The following is a 17,872-nucleotide window of genomic DNA, read 5'->3' as shown; positions in this document are numbered from 1 at the left end:
TTTCTTATATTTTCGATTTTCTCTTTTTAAAACAAACATACACATATCGAATTTCAGTAAAATTTTATGTTTCTTTAAAAAAATCGAATTTACTCAACGCGTTTATCTTTCAAAGATGTGATGGCTAGCGTCTTACAAAAACTTAAATCACCCGCCCACAGAAAGAGCACAATGTCTGCTGTGACCGAGGTTCGATCTCATCACCGCTGGTCTAGATGACATGGACGCTATCCTTTAGGCCACGGTCCGCGGATGTGTGTTTTTAAAGTCGAAAACAGGACCAGATTCTACACGGGAAGAATAAAAACATTTCATTTGTGGTGTGGGCTTTGATAAAAAAAGATGTATTTAGGTATAGTTTGTCCTATTTTAAAGGTTACATGAATCTCTTCCCGATGTTTCTGGGATTTAGCCCTGTCTCCAATCAAAGTCTTCCGCTCGTAAATGTTGCTTATCAACGCATGAGTGGCACCTGGTTAACATGGTTTTCGGATACTAACCAGTAATCATTCTTTTGTAGCCCTGAGAGGTGATAAGTCAACTGTTTATCATAAATCCCGCGAATATGGAAGGTTCGGTCCAGAAGCCCAGCTACTTTCCCCAGTACGTGGTCGCTCTCATAGGTGCGTAGTATGTACATCGAATAGTCAAACAAACCTTATCGACAACATCAACGAAAACAGCTACCAGGAAAAGTGGATATTGAATAACATCAAATATTGTGATGGTGGCTTCTTCCAGCAACCATGGCCGCTTTTTCGATAGGAACCAGCTTCGGATGGAGTGCTCCGGCTGAGGTTAAACTGGTGGACCACAACGAGGGCAGGTTTCCGATCGGGGCAGACGAGTTTGCCTGGACAGTAGCCGTGATGCCTCTCGGCGGGGCCATCATTAGCATTCCGGTGGGGCTGCTGGTGCATGTTTTCGGGGCTCGGCGGACCTTGCTCATATTTGTGACTCCATGTGCCGTTGGTAAGATTGCGATTGCTGGGGGAAAAAGAACTTGGTATTTTCTTCTACATTATACGCAGTTTTGCTGTAAATCTAGAATGTGTTTTTTGAGATTGTTTAGAATTTCATCTTTTGTCTCTGATTCAACCATTTGGTTCAAAAGTTTTTTTTTCACCCGATTAAATATTATTTCAAGTTTTAATATCATTACTAAAATCCTCTGCCTCAATAATTTAGATTTTTCTTGTAGAAATAATTTAATAAACGGTGTCCAAATATTGCATAATGTCAAAAACTGAAGTAGTAAAGTGTTAAAGTTCTTACTAAACGTAACATTTTCAGTAAAATTAACGGATTTGCCTGAGTGAAAAATATATCAGAACAATGAAAGTACAATTTATTACAATTACCATACATTTGAATAAGGAAGTAGAAACGACATTATGTGAGTCTAATCAGACCACCAGATAGTTGTCAAAAAAGTTATTTTGATGGAATGGGGAGACGGTGTGCAGTACTTGACTGGATGGTTAGAACTTTTTCATCTATTCAACCAACAAAAATCTTTTTTTTTTCAGAGCTTTGAAAAAGTCGAATGATTTTTATGAAATCCCGTCTTTGAATAACTTTAACCAGATTTGTTCTGCTAATTTCCGGAAAGTGATTTTTAAATAAACGCTGCAAGTTGCAGGGTAAATATTTTGTTGGTTGGTTAGAATAATGGAGACGGATCATGTGGATGAAAGTTACAACAGAAAGCATGGTTTTTTTTTATAATGCTTTGAATGATGGACAAGAAGAGGTGATGAATTAGAAGCAATGGGCAACACGAGGGTTCCAACAATCAGAGAAAAATGCTGCGCTCAGTCACGATCATGACTATTCATTCTGCGTACAAGAATTAGCTACATTTATGTGAAAATGATGCTTTTTAAAAAGAAAATAGAATAGAATAGAAACACCAAAAACAAAAAAGTTCTATGAAAATTAAAATAAATACTTTACGTATTATTATATCCAATATATCCAACTCAAAAAGCAAACGAGCCAGATAAGCAACCCAATATCCTTGGATCAAAAATTTTCCAATTTTCTCAAAAAACTGGACCCTTTTTTAAGAGGGAGAAATAAAGTGTCGGAGTAAAAATAAAAGTAATTGGAACTTTACTTGGCCTTACTCAAATCAATATTTAATATCCTGCATAAGTTGCCCATAAGTACAATAACATGTAAAGTAAACCGAAGCTTCAGATCTTGAGCATAAGTTTCAAATGAAACAAACAGGAAAAACGAAAAGCTTTAAAAAAAACCTCAAAAATTTCCTCTAAGCGCAAATAGTTTTATATTGATTGATTTTTTTTTATTGAATGACTTTAAACAAAACCATTAACAATTAATATTTTAATATTTTAATTTTTAAAGAATTAATAAGTTCCTATGTTCTTATCTTCTTATCCATTATTCTTTGCTTTTTAAATATTTATTCCATATTCAAATGTTTTAAACTATTGGTATTAAAAACAATTAATAAAACACACCAAAACTTCAACAGACTGCATAACAAAAAATTAAATGAAAGATATTTCTGAAAAACTTTTAGAGCTTTCTACTTTTTCCGGACCCATAACTAAATAAACAAAAAGTGCTCTCACATGAACCAATGGTAAGGATAACGGTGAGGCTTGGGTAACCGAAACTAGGATTCCCGGGTTCAAATGCGTGCATTTGTTCAATTTATTTTGAAGCAATTTGTATTCACCTTCGGATCTTTTGACAAAAGATTTATTTCCTTTGAATTCAAAATTTTTTGACGTTTTTTGAGATTATTGACATATTCGATTTATGACGCTCTCTGGAGCCATGATTATAAATGTAAAAGTTTATATTGCAACATCTTGGATTCACATGAGACAGTTCTAATTGAATTGCTTAACACATCCAGTGGATGATTACTGGCTGACAGCTTCAATTACTCTCTGGAGCCACGATTATCGCGCTTCATCGTTTGCAGCCACTTTGATTTTTCGCGTTATTCAGCATAGGGTTTTTGAGTTGAAAGTTGATTATTAAAAACGACTCTCACTACCCTTGAATTAATTTTGAAGCACAAAGATCGTTCCCAAAAATTTATAATGTAAATTAATAAGTTAGCATTCAAACAACGCGAGCTTCAAAACTTAGTTCAATTACCTACCTACCTACCTAAGGGTCCAGCGCCGATTGACCGGCGCATAGGGCTGAGATAAAAGATCTCCACTGCTGGCGATCCGGAGCCAGCGTCTTCACTTGCTGCCAGCCAAGGTTCTCGTCAACTGTGCGGATTTCAGCGGCTAGACTTCGCCGCCACGAGCTTTTGGGCCTGCCTCTTCTTCGATGCCCATCTGGATTCCAGTCAAGCGCCTCTCTGCAAATCTCGTTTTCATCTCTTCGCAGCGTGTGCCCAATCCATCTCCACTTACGTTCCCGAATCTCGATTTCTAGCGCCTTTTGATGACACCGGCGATGAAGTTCAACGTTTGAGATCCAGTTGCCAGGCCACCAAGCGCGGATGATGTTCCGCAGGCACCGATTCACAAAAACTTGCAGTTTTCGCGTCGTCACCGCATATGTGCACCAAGTCTCACACCCGTACAGCAATACGGATTTGACGTTTGAGTTGAAGATTCGGATCTTAGTTCGTAGAGAGATCTGGCGTGACCGCCAGATGTTTCGGAGACTCGCAAACGCAAATCGGGCTTTTCTGATCCGGGTTTCGATGTCCTTCTTGGTATCACCATCAGGCGTAATCTGGCTACCAAGATACTGGAAGCACTCCACTGTCTCAACCTGTTGTCCAGCTACCACGAAATTGGAACGATTTTCTGTATTGATTTCCATCGACTTGGTCTTTCCGACATTGATTTTGAGACCTGCTGCCTTGGAGCTTTCGGTGAGGTCGTCGAGTTTGCTCTGCATGTCTTGTTGTGTTTGGGCGAGCAAAACAATATCGTCTGCCAGGTCAAGGTCGTTCAGTTGCTCCATGGTTGAAGGATTCCACGGCAATCCTCGGTTTGGTCTACAGTCAATCGATCCAGTCAAGATCTCATCCATTACGATGAGAAAAAGCAGCGGTGACAAAATACATCCTTGTCTCACTCCAGCAGTTACCGGGATTGGTTCGGACAAGACACCGTCGTGTAAGACCTTGCACGAAAATGCCTCGTACTGTGCTTCGATGAGATGGACTAGTTTCTCTGGGACCCCTCGTCGTCTAAGAGCAGCCCAGATGTTTTCGTGGTTCAGTCGGTCAAATGCTTTTTCGAAATCAACGAACACCAGCAGAAGAGAGTCCTGGAATTCGTTGATTTGTTCCAGTATTATTCGTAGCGTTGTGATGTGGTCCACACATGATCGTCCGGATCGGAATCCAGCTTGTTGCCGTCGGAGTGTAGCGTCGATTTTCTCCTGGATCCTGTTCAGGATCACTTTGCAGAGTACTTTAAGGGTTGTACAGATCAAAGTTATGCCACGCCAGTTACCGCACTCTGTTAGGTCTCCTTTCTTTGGGACCTTTACGAGGATACCCTGCATCCAGTCGGCCGGGAATGTTGCAGTATCCCAAATGTCAGCGAAAAGACGGTGCAACATTTGTGCTGACAAGGCAGGGTCGGCTTTGAGCATTTCAGCAGGAATGCAATCGATTCCAGGCGCTTTGTTGGATTTCATGTCCTTGATTGCCGCTTCTATTTCAGCCAGCGTGGGCGCTTCCGAGTTGACGCCATTAATGCGACTTACTGTGGGCGCCTCGAGCTGCGGGTTCTGTTGGCCATTGCTATTTGTAACTCGGAAAAGTTGATCAAAATGCTCAGTCCAACGCTTGAGCTGATCTGTTCGATCTGTCAGCAGCTGACCTGCTCGGTTTTTCAGCGGCATTCTTGCATTAGTCCTTGCACCACTAAGGCGGCGAGAAATATCATATAATAATCGGATATCTCCAATGGCGGCGGCTCTTTCTCCCTCTTCGGCTAGGGAGTTTGTCCAGGCTCTCTTGTCTCGTCTACAAGCTCGTTTAACTGCCTTTTCCAGCTCCGCATATCGTAAGCGGGCGGCTGCTTTGGCTGACCCGGTACATGCCTGCTCAATTCCGACTTTCGCCTTTCTCCGATCATCGATCATCCTCCAGGTTTCATCCGACATCCATTCACTTCGTCTTCCACAAACTTTACCGAGAGTACCATGGCTCGTCGTGATAAAGGCATTCTTGATTCCACACCACTGTTCTTCGACTGTTCCGTCTGTCGGCAGTTCCGAGGCTCGGGATTCTAGCTGTTCAACGTATGCCCTTTTCACCTCTGGATTCTCCAACCGGCGGACGTCGTATCGACACCCGACTTTCTCCTCGCGCCGTTGGACACGCGCAACCCTCAGTCGTATCTCGCCAAGGACGAGGTGATGGTCGGATGCAATGTCTGCGCTTCGTTTGTTGCGGACATCAAGAAGGCTCCTTCTCCATTTTCGACTGATGCAGATGTGGTCAATTTGATTTTCTGTTCGGCCATCTCGGGATACCCAAGTGACCTTATGTGCTGGTCGATGGGGGAAGAGCGATCCACCGATCACCATGTTGTTGTTGCCACAAAATTCTACAAACAGCTCTCCGTTTTCGCTCATCTGTCCTAGACCATGGCGCCCCATGATGCGCTCAAAGTCCTGATTATCGGAGCCAATCTTTGCGTTGAAGTCGCCTAAGTGGATTTGAATGTCACCCTTCGGAATTCTCTCAACCACGCTGTTCAATTGACTGTAAAACTGCTCTTTCTCCTGCAAATCGGCAACGTCAGTTGGCGCATAACACTGGACCATTGTAAGGTTTCTAACCCGTGTTCTGAATCTGGCTACGATTATTCTTTCGTTTATCGGTTCCCATCTTATGAGGGCCGCATGGGCCTGCGGGCTTAACAGGAAACCAACTCCTCGTTCCCGAGTAGCATGTTCTCCTCGTATGCCAGAGTAAAGCAGTACTTGCCCGGACTGTGTCTTGTGTTCTCCAGTGTTAGGCCAACGGACTTCGCTCAGTCCCAATATCTCTAGCTTGAGGCGGCTAGCTTCTCTAGCAAGTTGAGCCAGCTTTCCTGGCTGGGCAAGGGTCAACTTAGTTCAATTGCATAAAAGGAATTCTCATAACATCTTCTCGCGATTTGTTTAATATTCATCGTTATTCGCCTAAAATTTTTAACTTATTGAGTGGCATTATGACAGACTATTTTCATCAGCTGAACCAGTTCTTAACATTCTTCATCTGCAAGATTTCACTGCGTTCCATATGCCACAAATATTTTGAACCTAAATTTTCAAAGTAAGGAACCATCTGGAGGCGATCAAAGTTCAGCCAACGTTGAAGGACCACAAATGTTTAAAAATATACACCTAAAAGTGTTAATGGAACAGACAGACAGCATCTTTAGAAATGTTGAATAATGTTTGTTTCGTGAAATACTGATGGTGGCGCATCTTGCCCGCTGTGCGCATTTTATAGCCAGTTCCCCTACAAGGTGTATGGCGTGCATCAATCAAAAGCACTTAACACTTAAGCACTTAAGCACGAAACGTTTGGACAACTGGCAAATCTGTTTATTGTTATTAAAACTCACCGAAAAACGACGATAATTTCGAGGGACAAACAATTTCGGTGATAAAACTTAAATCCAAAAAAAAAAAAAACAAAATTTAAAAAATCTTCCAAATTTGAAACACAGGTTATACTGCAGAAAAATTGCAGATAGGTATATCAATGAATAAGTTCAGAATAAGCATAATGTTTGAACTTGGCTAAATAAAAGAAAAAAATGTCATATTTTGCTTCCAACAAGAGTTTGTTAATAACTGATTTAGCTATGTCATAAACAAAAATTGATTGGTTTCAAAGATTTACATATTTTTCTTAGATTTATAAAAGTTTAACTATGGTAAAATCCGTTTGAACTTGTCCCGGTGTAGGTATCTGAATTGAAATGAAGATTGAAATTAAAAATTAAAGCATGAGAAGTTTTTAGAACTGTTACCTTTCTCGGCGCAAAAATCATCATTTTAAAGTTTTGTGAGATGTTTACATGAAAATTTTCGGAAAATGTTCATACCACCGTCGAAGCATGAACAGATTTTTTTTCAATCTAATCAATTTTTGAAAACCAGTTTTTCGATCGATTGTTAATGAGCAGATAAGGTCAGTAAGTTTTTTACTTGAAAATTCTTAAAAGGACCCTCAGCACAAAAAAGAGGAAAGTTGATGTAATTCAGTCGAATGACAAAAGTTTAAACTTATTTTTTCCTTTTAAAAAACCATTCTTATCCTTGATTCATTGGGTTACAGCTTATTCATATGAATTAAGTTTCCACTTCTTGCTTAAACAAATAAAAATATAGTAATTTGAGCATAAAAAGTCGTCCGATTTCATTCCATGACAAGTGCTGTTTGGCATCACTTCAATTAGTAATGTGTCATGTCTTCAAGTTTAGTATATGTATTGTGGAAAAAAAATATCAACATGATTTTAACATGGGAAGGTATCTGGGTACGAGATATGTTTCTATGATTGTTACAAGCCTTTCTGCATTGCAGTGCAAAAAAGAGAGGGACATAAGGAGTTCCATGTTAATTGCGTTGTATAGCTTGAAAACTTATTAACCAATCAGTGCTTCCATACAAGTGTGTTGGCATAAATAATTTGAGACCTGTCCTTTTTTCTGGGTGGAGTCGGAAAAAAGAAGGCAAGTCTTTGTTCATAATAAATTTTGCATAATATTAAAACTTATCAGACAAATAAAGCGAAATGTGGCCTCAATTAGATAATAAAAATTATTTTAAAGTATTTCGTGAGCACTTCTAGCATTGGAAGAGGGAAGGAAGTTCCATATCATTAAAACATACATTTTGATGTCATTATTAACTGAAGCTCATTAAAACAGATTAAAATTTTCAGATCCTGAAAAGCAAATTTAGAGATAAATTTTAAGAAAGTATTATTAAATCATCTTTGTGCTGGAATTTGAAACTCCGATTTTAGCTCTCTTTCAAATGAGTTTGCTTCTAGATTATGGTGAAATTTGATTTGAAATGCAGCCTTAGAAATAAAAGTTAATTTCAAGCACACCGGGTCAGCTAGTTTATTATAACATTTTTAAAATTTTCAAATAATGAGTTAGAAATGAGGAAAACCATACTATTTATCTTTTATTATTTCATTTAATTAATCATCTCCATAAGAAGTTTTGAAAGTGAAGAAAAAGAAGTGGACCATGATACCCCACTCTCCCTTACCAATAACGATTTGGTGTCAGGATTTACGAAGAAGCACTTATAAACTATAAATTTGAGAGCAACTATTGATGATAAATTTGCATTTCTTTTTATTAGTTAACTTTTTCTGAAAACTTAAAATGAAAAAAATTTCTTGCGGTTAATTTGAACTCCAAGTACTTAGTATTTTTTCAGCAACCTAAAGTCTATTGATGAACTATTCTACTGTGCTACGAACAACTTAGCTGCTTTCGAAAAATTCCTACTCCACAGGTTGGGCCTTCATCAGCTGGGCCGTGAACGGAGGAATGCTTCTGTTCGGTCGACTGCTGACCGGATTTTCCGTTGGAGCCTTTGCCATGGCCGTTCCCATCTATCTGGCCGAAATGGCATCGAAAGAGATCCGCGGCACGGTCGGTTCCTTTTTCCAGCAGATGATAAATTTGGGAATACTTTATGCTTACGGGCTGGCGGCCCTGTTGAACACCTTCCAGCTGAGTGTTCTGTGCGGCCTGGTACCGGTGGTGTTTGGAGTCCTGTTCTTCTTCATGCCGGACAGTCCGACGCATTTGGTAAGTGATCTGAGGCATTAAATACCGAATCAATTTGTGTCTGTGTGTGAGGTGAGAGAGACAGAAACAAGCTCAGTCCGTTTGTTCGCGGTCAGGTATTACGGATTAATGAACGGAAAGCCGTCGAGGCCATCAAATGGCTCCGAGGTCCGAAGTTCGATGCCACCAAGGAAGTCAATGAAATACGGGCCTTGCAGCAACATGTCACTGCAGCAGCGGAACAACAACGCAACCAATCCGAGGAGCTTCATCCGTCCTCGAGCGACCATCAATGCCAGTTGCCGTTTGATAAACGATCCTCCGGGTGCTGCTGCTGCGAGTCCTTCACGCATCCGGCCACTATTCGAGCCTTGGCCATCATGTTGGGTCTCATGTTTTTGCTGCAGATGTCCGGCTTCAGCTCGCTGCTCTTCTACTCGACTTCCATTTTCGGGGTGAGTGTCAACCGAGAGCAATTAGTGTTGCAACAAACTAATGGATTGGCGGTAAGAATTAAGCAGTAGGGTGATGTTGACTTGTGATCTCCGGTGATGAAGGTGTAAATTGAATAGTATCCTGTGTTGATTCCCGGGTAGCTGGAATATTGACATTTCACAGCATTTTTTGTACTGCAAGATAGAGATTTTACATATTTAAGAATTTTACCAACTTTGCAAATTTGCACTTTTGGAGAAGGTTTTAGTCAAAAATGGAAATAAAAACATTAAAATGACAATTCAGATTTTTATTAGTTAATTTTTATATTTATTCAGAGTGGATTTTATCCAGCGAGAATTGATCATGCTTTATCGAGCCGTTTTTTTTTAATATCTCTTGCTGCATGTTTTGTTCTAAAACTATAGTTAACTATTGTAAAATTTAAAACTAATATTTCAAAACACAGATGAAAAAATTAAAAAAATGAATTTTAAAAAAACCTCTGATCAGGTAAAAATTATCCAGGATGAAAATTTATTATTTGAATAATCTTAATTGTTAATAATTAGGCTGGAACCAATGTCAATTTCTTCTTTTATCACCCTCCCCCCCTTTGAAATTTCCATAAATCCCTAAGGGGGAAATAAATAAAATTTGTAGAAATTTATGTAAGTTTCGATAAAAAGTTCCAATATCTGAAAGATTACAAAACCAAAAAACAAATTTAAGAAGATGGGAGTTATTTCACCTTTTGTTTTCTTGATTCTTGATTTAAGAGAGCCAGTGATCTAAATGAAAGATAAAACCTTTTCTTTCAACAAAATTCTCCCTTTTATCAAAATAATAGACAATAAAAAGTTCATTTTTGAAGTGCAAAATAACAACTTTATATATTAATTATACATCATGATCAATCATACTGACAAAGGACATGTCATGTCGCGAATGATCGATAAGAAACTGATATTAAAAGTAAAAATAATAAATTCCATGGTTTGCGATAAACATTGAAAGCTTAAAGCAAAAACGAATTAAGTCTAAAATTTCTTCTTTGAATCATTTTTCGAACTTTTTAAAGTTTAATTAAAACATCACGACCAAGTAAAAAAACATGATTTCACATGAGTCCTAAGTGGAAAATGATCGATTTTGAGTTAATAATCCCACACAATTTCTCATATTTCAAACTATATTTGGTGATTTATAAGATTTTTAGAAATTTTTTTACATACTTTAGCTTTTGAAAGAAAAATACAGATTTTCAAAAAAATATATGTGAAATGACAAAACACAGCAACTCAAAAGCGTGTTTTCTCGAAATTAGCTTTCATGCACTTATACCACTTTGGTTCCGAAGGGCCTCATCCAATAAAAAAAGAAAAGCTTATAAATTTTCAATAGCAGGTTAAAAAGTTTATAATTCCAAGCTCTGAAGATTTTGTCACTTTCAATTGAAATACTGGGTCCTGGAAACTACCGTAAACTGGGGCACAATGCAACACTTTTGAACTTCATTGGCTTCTCGTGCTCCTACTTTGGACCTAGAGTCTACACCAAGACATTGATCGATAAACAGTCCCTATTACAAATTAGTACAAAAACAATTCAAACTAAACAAAAGTTTGAGCAAAACTTCGATTCAACTATCTTTCTTACTATCAATGATATTTGCCTCATTTGAAAATGTATACCTGAATATCAACCTGATAACTTTGTGATACTTTTTCAAAATTAAATATTTTCTTTCTAGGTCAAAATATATTCTTAAAACACTATCATTCAACTTATTGTTGTAATAAAAAATATTAATATTATTCAAAAAAAATCGCTTCTTAAGTAAGTTTGAAAATTTCATGGTTGAAACAGATATCGAATAATATCCAATTTTATTATGAACTGATTCAAAGCAACAATCCGATTTATCGTTTCTGCTGTTCAATGATTTTGATTTATTTATGTTAGTATGTATAGAGATCCTTCATTTTTACGAATCATTTAAATAAGTCCATGTCAAGTTTTTTTTTTATTAATTTGGAAAACGTTATTGTTTGTTATTGCAGCAGTTTCATTATTTTTAGCTGAGCCAATTAGGGTTTATGTTGTTTGTTGTTTCGATTATAGTCGTTTTACCATCTTTATGGCATTCGCGACTTTATCACGTTGCAGTTGGCGAATTGTTATTGAAAAACTATCCGGTTCAACTGTGTTCGATGTTTACTCTTGGGCTCGAACTCGCGGACATCGGCTCAGGAGACAACAGACTTGCCAACTGAGCTATATCACAAGCCCAATTAGGGTTTATGAAATTAACCAAGTAAACTATCATTTGTAGAAACTGTACTTACGAATTAAACAATAATAACATCGTTGTGGAAAAAAAACTTAGGTGATAGAGTTTTGAAATGCCAATGTTTCACGATAATATTTTTTATATCTATCTTTAATCATTATAATTATCATGTTCTTTATTTATCAGATTCGTTTTTTGTGATTTTCCTAAAGTTATGAATCGTTAAAACTGAGAAACCAAAACAATCAATACGCATTTGCAAAAACAAACTAACGTTGAACGCTTTTCCACTATTCTCCTTAAATAAGGTTTTGCATTTAAAACATTAACATGATTCGGGAAAATTCTCTGAATCACAGAAAATGATAACTCAAACAAACATTTTCTCTCAAGACAAAACTTAACACTAGCCTCACCAAAATTTGAATAACAAGTAAAACACCACTTTTTCGGATAAATTTTAAAAAAATGAAATCGAAGCAAAAACTTTAACTAGAATAACACCATCAGTAACAAAACCATTACTTAACTGAGAACAGATAAGATAAAAACAATCCTTGCTTTCGACTAATCTCGACAATAACTCACCTCGCCTAACATGCTTATGCAATTATGTTTAAAAAAAAAACAAAAAATATATTTTTAATAATAAGTTTTCTACCCATACTTGACAAAACCATTCGATTCATAAAAGAGAATAATCCGTCGGTCCAAGTAAATGAAGTTTTTTATCGATTCAATATATTCAAGTATCAATACTTTTTGAGTCGATATCATATTTTCATATTGCCTCCCAAACAAAAGACAATTTTTTGCATAACTCGAGAACCCATCAAGCAAATGGTACCAAATTTGGCATGGGGTGGTATTTGGGAACGAGAAATATTTCTATGAATAAAAGGTACCCCTCCCTCCTCTCCGTGGGGCGATAGGAAGGGGGGAGGGGGGTTACCTTACAATTTTTCATATAACTCGAAAACTAATCAAGATATTGAAACCAAATTTGGCACGGGAAGATATATGGATACGGAAAATATTTCAACGATTATTTGAGACTCCTCCTTCTTTCCAGTATAAAGGGGGAGGGGCCTCTTTCATATTTTTTAACATAACTCAAAAACTAATAGAGCAAATGGAACCAAATTTGGCATGGGATGGTAGTTGGATACGAAAAATATTTCTATGATTATTTGAGACCCCTCTCTCTTTCCAGTAGGGAGATATAAAGGGGGGAAGGGGCCTCTTTTATAATTTTTTACATAACTCAAAAACTAATTAAGCAAATGGAACCAAATTTGGCAAGGGCGGGTATTTGAGAACGTGAAATGTTCTAATGAATGTTTGAGACCCCTTCTTTCTTCCAGCGGGGAGAAAGGAAAGAAGGAGGGGAGTTTCATACAATTTTTACTGCATAACTCAAGAACTACACTACTTTCCACAACACAACACTTCCTCACTTAAAAACAAATAATTCTCACTGAACACCAATAATTTTAGATACTTCTTTCGGATAATTTCACAAAAATTGTTCTTTTCATCACTTTTTAAAACCTTCACACTGGCCTGCTTTTTTTAAATCCCTACCCTGCAGTTTTTTGCTATAAAAAGTCTTTCTGATCAAATTCAAAATGTTTTAAAAAAAGTACTTCTTTGTCAGTGATAAATCAGTTAGCTTAATAAGTGGGGCGTTTCGACACTGTTTTGATTTGAAAGGAAAACACTACAATCTGTTTCTTCAAGTTGAAAAACTTGATTCTGATCAATTCTGATAAAATTCACTTTTTTCAACTTGCTGCATAAATATATAATTGAAACAAAAATTACAAAAATCACTCTAACTGCCTTCTCAACTGTTTTTGGATAGTGCCGTTTCACTACTAAATCGAAATGAAGTCTTCGAATGAAATATTTGTCATAGTTTAGGCTTTAAGAAAATCCGTTTTCAAAAGAAATCGGCCGAAGTGGACCAAAGTTTTTTGATGAAAAACTGGTTTTTCATGTTCCTCCCGAACAAAATGTCTCAAAATCCCATACAAACTCTAGGTTTGTTGAGCGACCCCTTCCCGTGATCCGATCTGGCCTAAATTTGGCATGAGACCTTAAACTATGCCTAGGATCAATTTAAGCCTGCAGCGCATAACATTTCACAAGCTTGAAATTTCTCATATATATTTGGGGTAGTGTACTGTCCAATTAGGATTGCGCACTCAATACTTTCAAATAAACAAATTAAAAAATAAACTAGAGACACTTATCTCTTTTCAAAAACGCTTAAAATCACTCTCATCTTTATATTATTAGCACAACCAAAAAAGTTTACTTTTTTTGAGCGGTTAACCAAGCACAAATAACAACACTAGCATAAGCGTGACGTTAAAATATTTTTGTCGATTATTATAAATGATTTAAAATCCAAATGACAAAGTATGCATTTCAATGACATTTTAATATTATTTAATACCTATACACCTTGACATGAATAGGGTTACCATATCTCGCAATGCTAAAAAGAGTACAATGAAAAAAAAATTCTAGAGAGTAAGGAAAATTCTATAAATTAACAGAGTTATTTAAAGTCATTCAAATACTGCCAATTTGTTGGAAGCAATAGGTATGACTAAGCATTCAAGATTGCCTGCTTTTTCAGCAGGTTGCTCAGGTTTCGAAGAAAAAAGCCCGGATTTATCCAAAATCTACAAAAAATCCAAACCAAAACAATATTTTTTCTTATATTTCTTTTACAACTTTTCTTTACATAATTTATGACGTGCAAACAGTTTTTGGAAATATCAAATTTGAATTGAACATCGGTGTTGTGACTCAGTATAAAATATTTTTTTCATGTGTACATTTTTCAGCCTGGATTTTGGTCAGATTTTCCCGGATATTGCTCGGATTTTAGTTGAAAATTTTAAATATCCAATGCCCGGATTTTGCCAGGTTTTTTTTAAACAAAAGAAAAAAAGTCAGTGATTGAATATTCCTCTTAGGATTATTCGAAGGAAAAGAAGTATCTGATGCTTTGCTGACAATCCACACCAAACCCGATAAAATATAAAATGATTTCAAGAAGAGATTTTAGACGCGTATATTTCCTTTGAACAAATAACATGATAGATTTGTGCGCTACGAAGCATTTCAACCTGTTTTTTTTGTGCTCTTGGTTTTTTTTCTTTATTTTGTATGAGCAAATCCACTGCGACCAATTTATTTGATCTATTGTGGAATAACCCATTTTAATATTTGTCTGATTACGCCGTACTGTCATCATTAATTGAGATGTCAGTTGTAGACGAAATCGAGACATAATTCCAGTTTAAGATGTTGTTCTTTATGAATCCCACCACCTGGCCTTCATCTTCAAATATCATCGGGTGTTAGGATTCGCTTACCAAGACATTTTAGTCGATGATTTAGTCGAAGATATACTTTTGGTTAACTGTTCGAAGAGTTATTGCATACTCAAAGGCGTTTATTGCGCTCACTGTAAATTACGGTTCATAGATACCTTCATGAATACGGGATTTTTAGGTAAGATATTGACAATTTTTGAAAGTTGTATTTCTTTCGTAATTCTTGTGTAAAATGTGGTAAACAAACTTCATATATTGAAACAAACAAGTTAATTTTTCTGATTAAATAGATCTCATAAAAAAGAGTACATTTCGTGAAATTTCACAAAAAGAAGAGTACGCCCATTTTTTGACTGAAAAAGAGTACATGTACTCTTAAAAGAGTACGTATGGTAACCCTAGACATGAACCAAACCAAATATCTTGAAAAAAGACACTCTACGCTTTTGAACGAAAATTAAGGTACTGGAAATAGTTGCTGAATGATTTTATAAAAAACGTGATAAAATCAGAACAATAACCGTGAGAAAATGGAGCGTGTATTTGACGAGCATTGAAAAAATCGAACAGTGATAAAATAGAAAAACTACTGTATATGGATGTAAATTTAGCACATGAGGGTTTTGAGGTAAGACGAATCGATCCATATTGTGAAATTATGAGTTAAAAGTTAATGCGTAGGATCGATGAGGAAAATTTTTGCACAATTATTCATAGGGAATTTTGGATAATTAAGAAAATAATGCAGCGAAAAAGGATCATTGTCAAAACCAGCCACAGTTTTCACGGCATTATCGTGGAAATTATACGGGTAAACGTAAGTATTGAAAAAACAGGTTTGGGAAAGAGACTTTGTTATTAGGGGTGATTTATTACCGTATGGAAATCCCGGTAATCGTTGCAATAAGATTAAGAACCACTGACAATCATCAAAAGCCTGGCCATCAAACTAATGACTACCTAAATGTGGAACCACTTCAACGTTAAGCCATTCCTACACCTCACCACCCTCTGTCATCGGAGCAAATGTCAGCAGAACTTCCGCTAAGAAGACGAGATAAGCAAGTGATCGATCGTTAACTAGAGCGCCGTCGGATAATAAACCCGAATATACTAAGCGTCGATGTGCCTAACCAGTGATTGAAGCGGTGTGAGAATATCGACAGTAGCATCAGCTGAATGTAGGTATTTTCTTTAAGATTATTCGACGGTAGAATTCAACACAATACCTTTCTTCAAAGATTGCTGTGGACAACGACAAGGCAAAGGGGAAATATCAACATAATTGCACGTGGAGAAACCTGCTGAGCTAATTCAACTCAGGTCAAGAAGCGAGCAGGTAAACAAAAATCCACTTTCCAACGTTTAAATCGTCAGAACTGAAATTATGACCCCTCCCTTCAAGGTCTCATCCGTTCATCACCGAGAAACCTCAAGAAGGATTTTCCAGCTTAGAACTGCGTTGGCAGATAATAGCACGTAGTCTTTTCACACATAATAGCAGTGGATCCTAAAAGAAAATCGAGCATAGCGAGAGGTAACTAACTGGATCATTTTCTTCAAACGTGATTCCTAAAATGCGATTCCCTATTTAGCGGTGTATATCATCACTGAGCGGCGTGACGTCATTACTCGTCGAAGCACGAGCACCAGTACAGCAACAAAGCCCTCCAGAAGAGGTATGACGTCATCGTATTGGTTAGGTTGGAGTCGTTGGAGTTTACTAACATTCTGTCTGCCTTAAGGGCTTTTATTTAGGTGCCTATTTCCCGGTAGAGATAATCCAGCACCACAATCCTCTCTTGAGGATTTCCACGCACACTCGTTGGGCAATCGGATCGGTCGTCAGAGATCAAGCTTCGCTTTGATGGTTGCGTGAGAGCACACGATTAGAATCCAACGTGCGCAATCGGGGCAGAGAAGCATTCGGAGTCATTCAAGTGAGCGAGGATTGAGGAACCGAGGAACGAGCAAAATAAGTAATCCAACAGGAATTGGGTTGGTGATTGTGTAGGACTTCGTTGGCTCAAGGTTGGTGCATGTAAACAAGCCGAATAGTCACGTGTGGGGAGCTGAAACGAGAGACCGTGCATGAGTGCTAGTGTTGTTTTGAAAACAGCTGGCTTCGAGGATTTCCCAAACCAGTCTTTGCATGCAGACCAAAACAACGGCTAGCAAGGAGGTACTAGATCACCGCATGTGTGTGAAGAGGATTGCATCAGCTGATTTTGGAGAATTCCCGGGGCCCCGTCGAGAGGCGTAACAAGGAGCGAAAGGCATGTTATAGCATTAAGAACAATTAGAAATTAAGATCAATTGCGCTAGAAAATTTAAGCATATCATCATTCGATTATTGTGCATGATTGATTAAGAGCATTATTTAAAATTTTAAGAGCTATTGTGAGCATTTTAATTGCACCATTATGCATAGACTGCAATTCCGATTTAATTAAAGAGTACATGTAGTACCAATGATTTGTAATCGCCTAAATCTTCATTAAATGGTCGTTGACTGGAATAACTTTTGGATTTTAATTCAGTATTGAGAGGAACCGTTACATTGGCGCCCAACTGAATATCCCACGAACAATTTGAATAGTTCGAATCTGATACGAAACTTTTATTCTCGAAAGTACAACTATACTAGCAAATTCATACTCTGTCAAGATTGTAGTGCCGAGTGTTTTGTGGAAACAATGGATATTGTACATCTGGAAGATGACGAGCTTGCATTTGAGCTCGCTCTGAGAAAAGTGAAGGAAACCAAAGGACAGGATCGGGATATCAAACTAGCAAATCTTCGTAAAGCATTGGATAGAGAAATCAACTCAGGTAATGTTGCTACGTCTTCAACTCACTTCATGACAGATGTTGACAACATATACCAGTGTCAAGCGAAAATTCCTATGATTCTCAATCTAGTGGAAGGTGCTATTCGTCAGGAATCTCCAGAGGTCTTGAAAAAGGGTCGTTCCAGGCTGTTACACTATCGTTATCGTTTGTCACTAATTCA

At 37.3% G+C, this 17,872-nt stretch overlaps 1 protein-coding gene across 1 annotated transcript in view; it reads left to right on the top strand.

Annotated features, from left to right (window-relative positions):
• Window positions 1-535: 535 nt before the first annotated feature.
• Window positions 536-17,872, top strand: part of LOC129741844 (facilitated trehalose transporter Tret1-2 homolog) — a 63,904-nt gene continuing 46,567 nt past the window's right edge. Inside the window, exons 1-4 of the mRNA XM_055733637.1 lie at window positions 536-623; window positions 742-972; window positions 8,501-8,799; window positions 8,895-9,233. Of these exons, the coding sequence (XP_055589612.1) occupies window positions 566-623; window positions 742-972; window positions 8,501-8,799; window positions 8,895-9,233 (927 nt within the window). The 5' untranslated portion in view covers window positions 536-565. The remainder of the gene's footprint in view (window positions 624-741; window positions 973-8,500; window positions 8,800-8,894; window positions 9,234-17,872) is intronic.

This window comes from Uranotaenia lowii, chromosome 2 (genome assembly GCF_029784155.1).
Source record: "Uranotaenia lowii strain MFRU-FL chromosome 2, ASM2978415v1, whole genome shotgun sequence".
NCBI classification, from domain to species: Eukaryota; Metazoa; Arthropoda; class Insecta; order Diptera; family Culicidae; genus Uranotaenia; species Uranotaenia lowii.
This window is presented reverse-complemented; position numbering and strand designations above follow the sequence as displayed.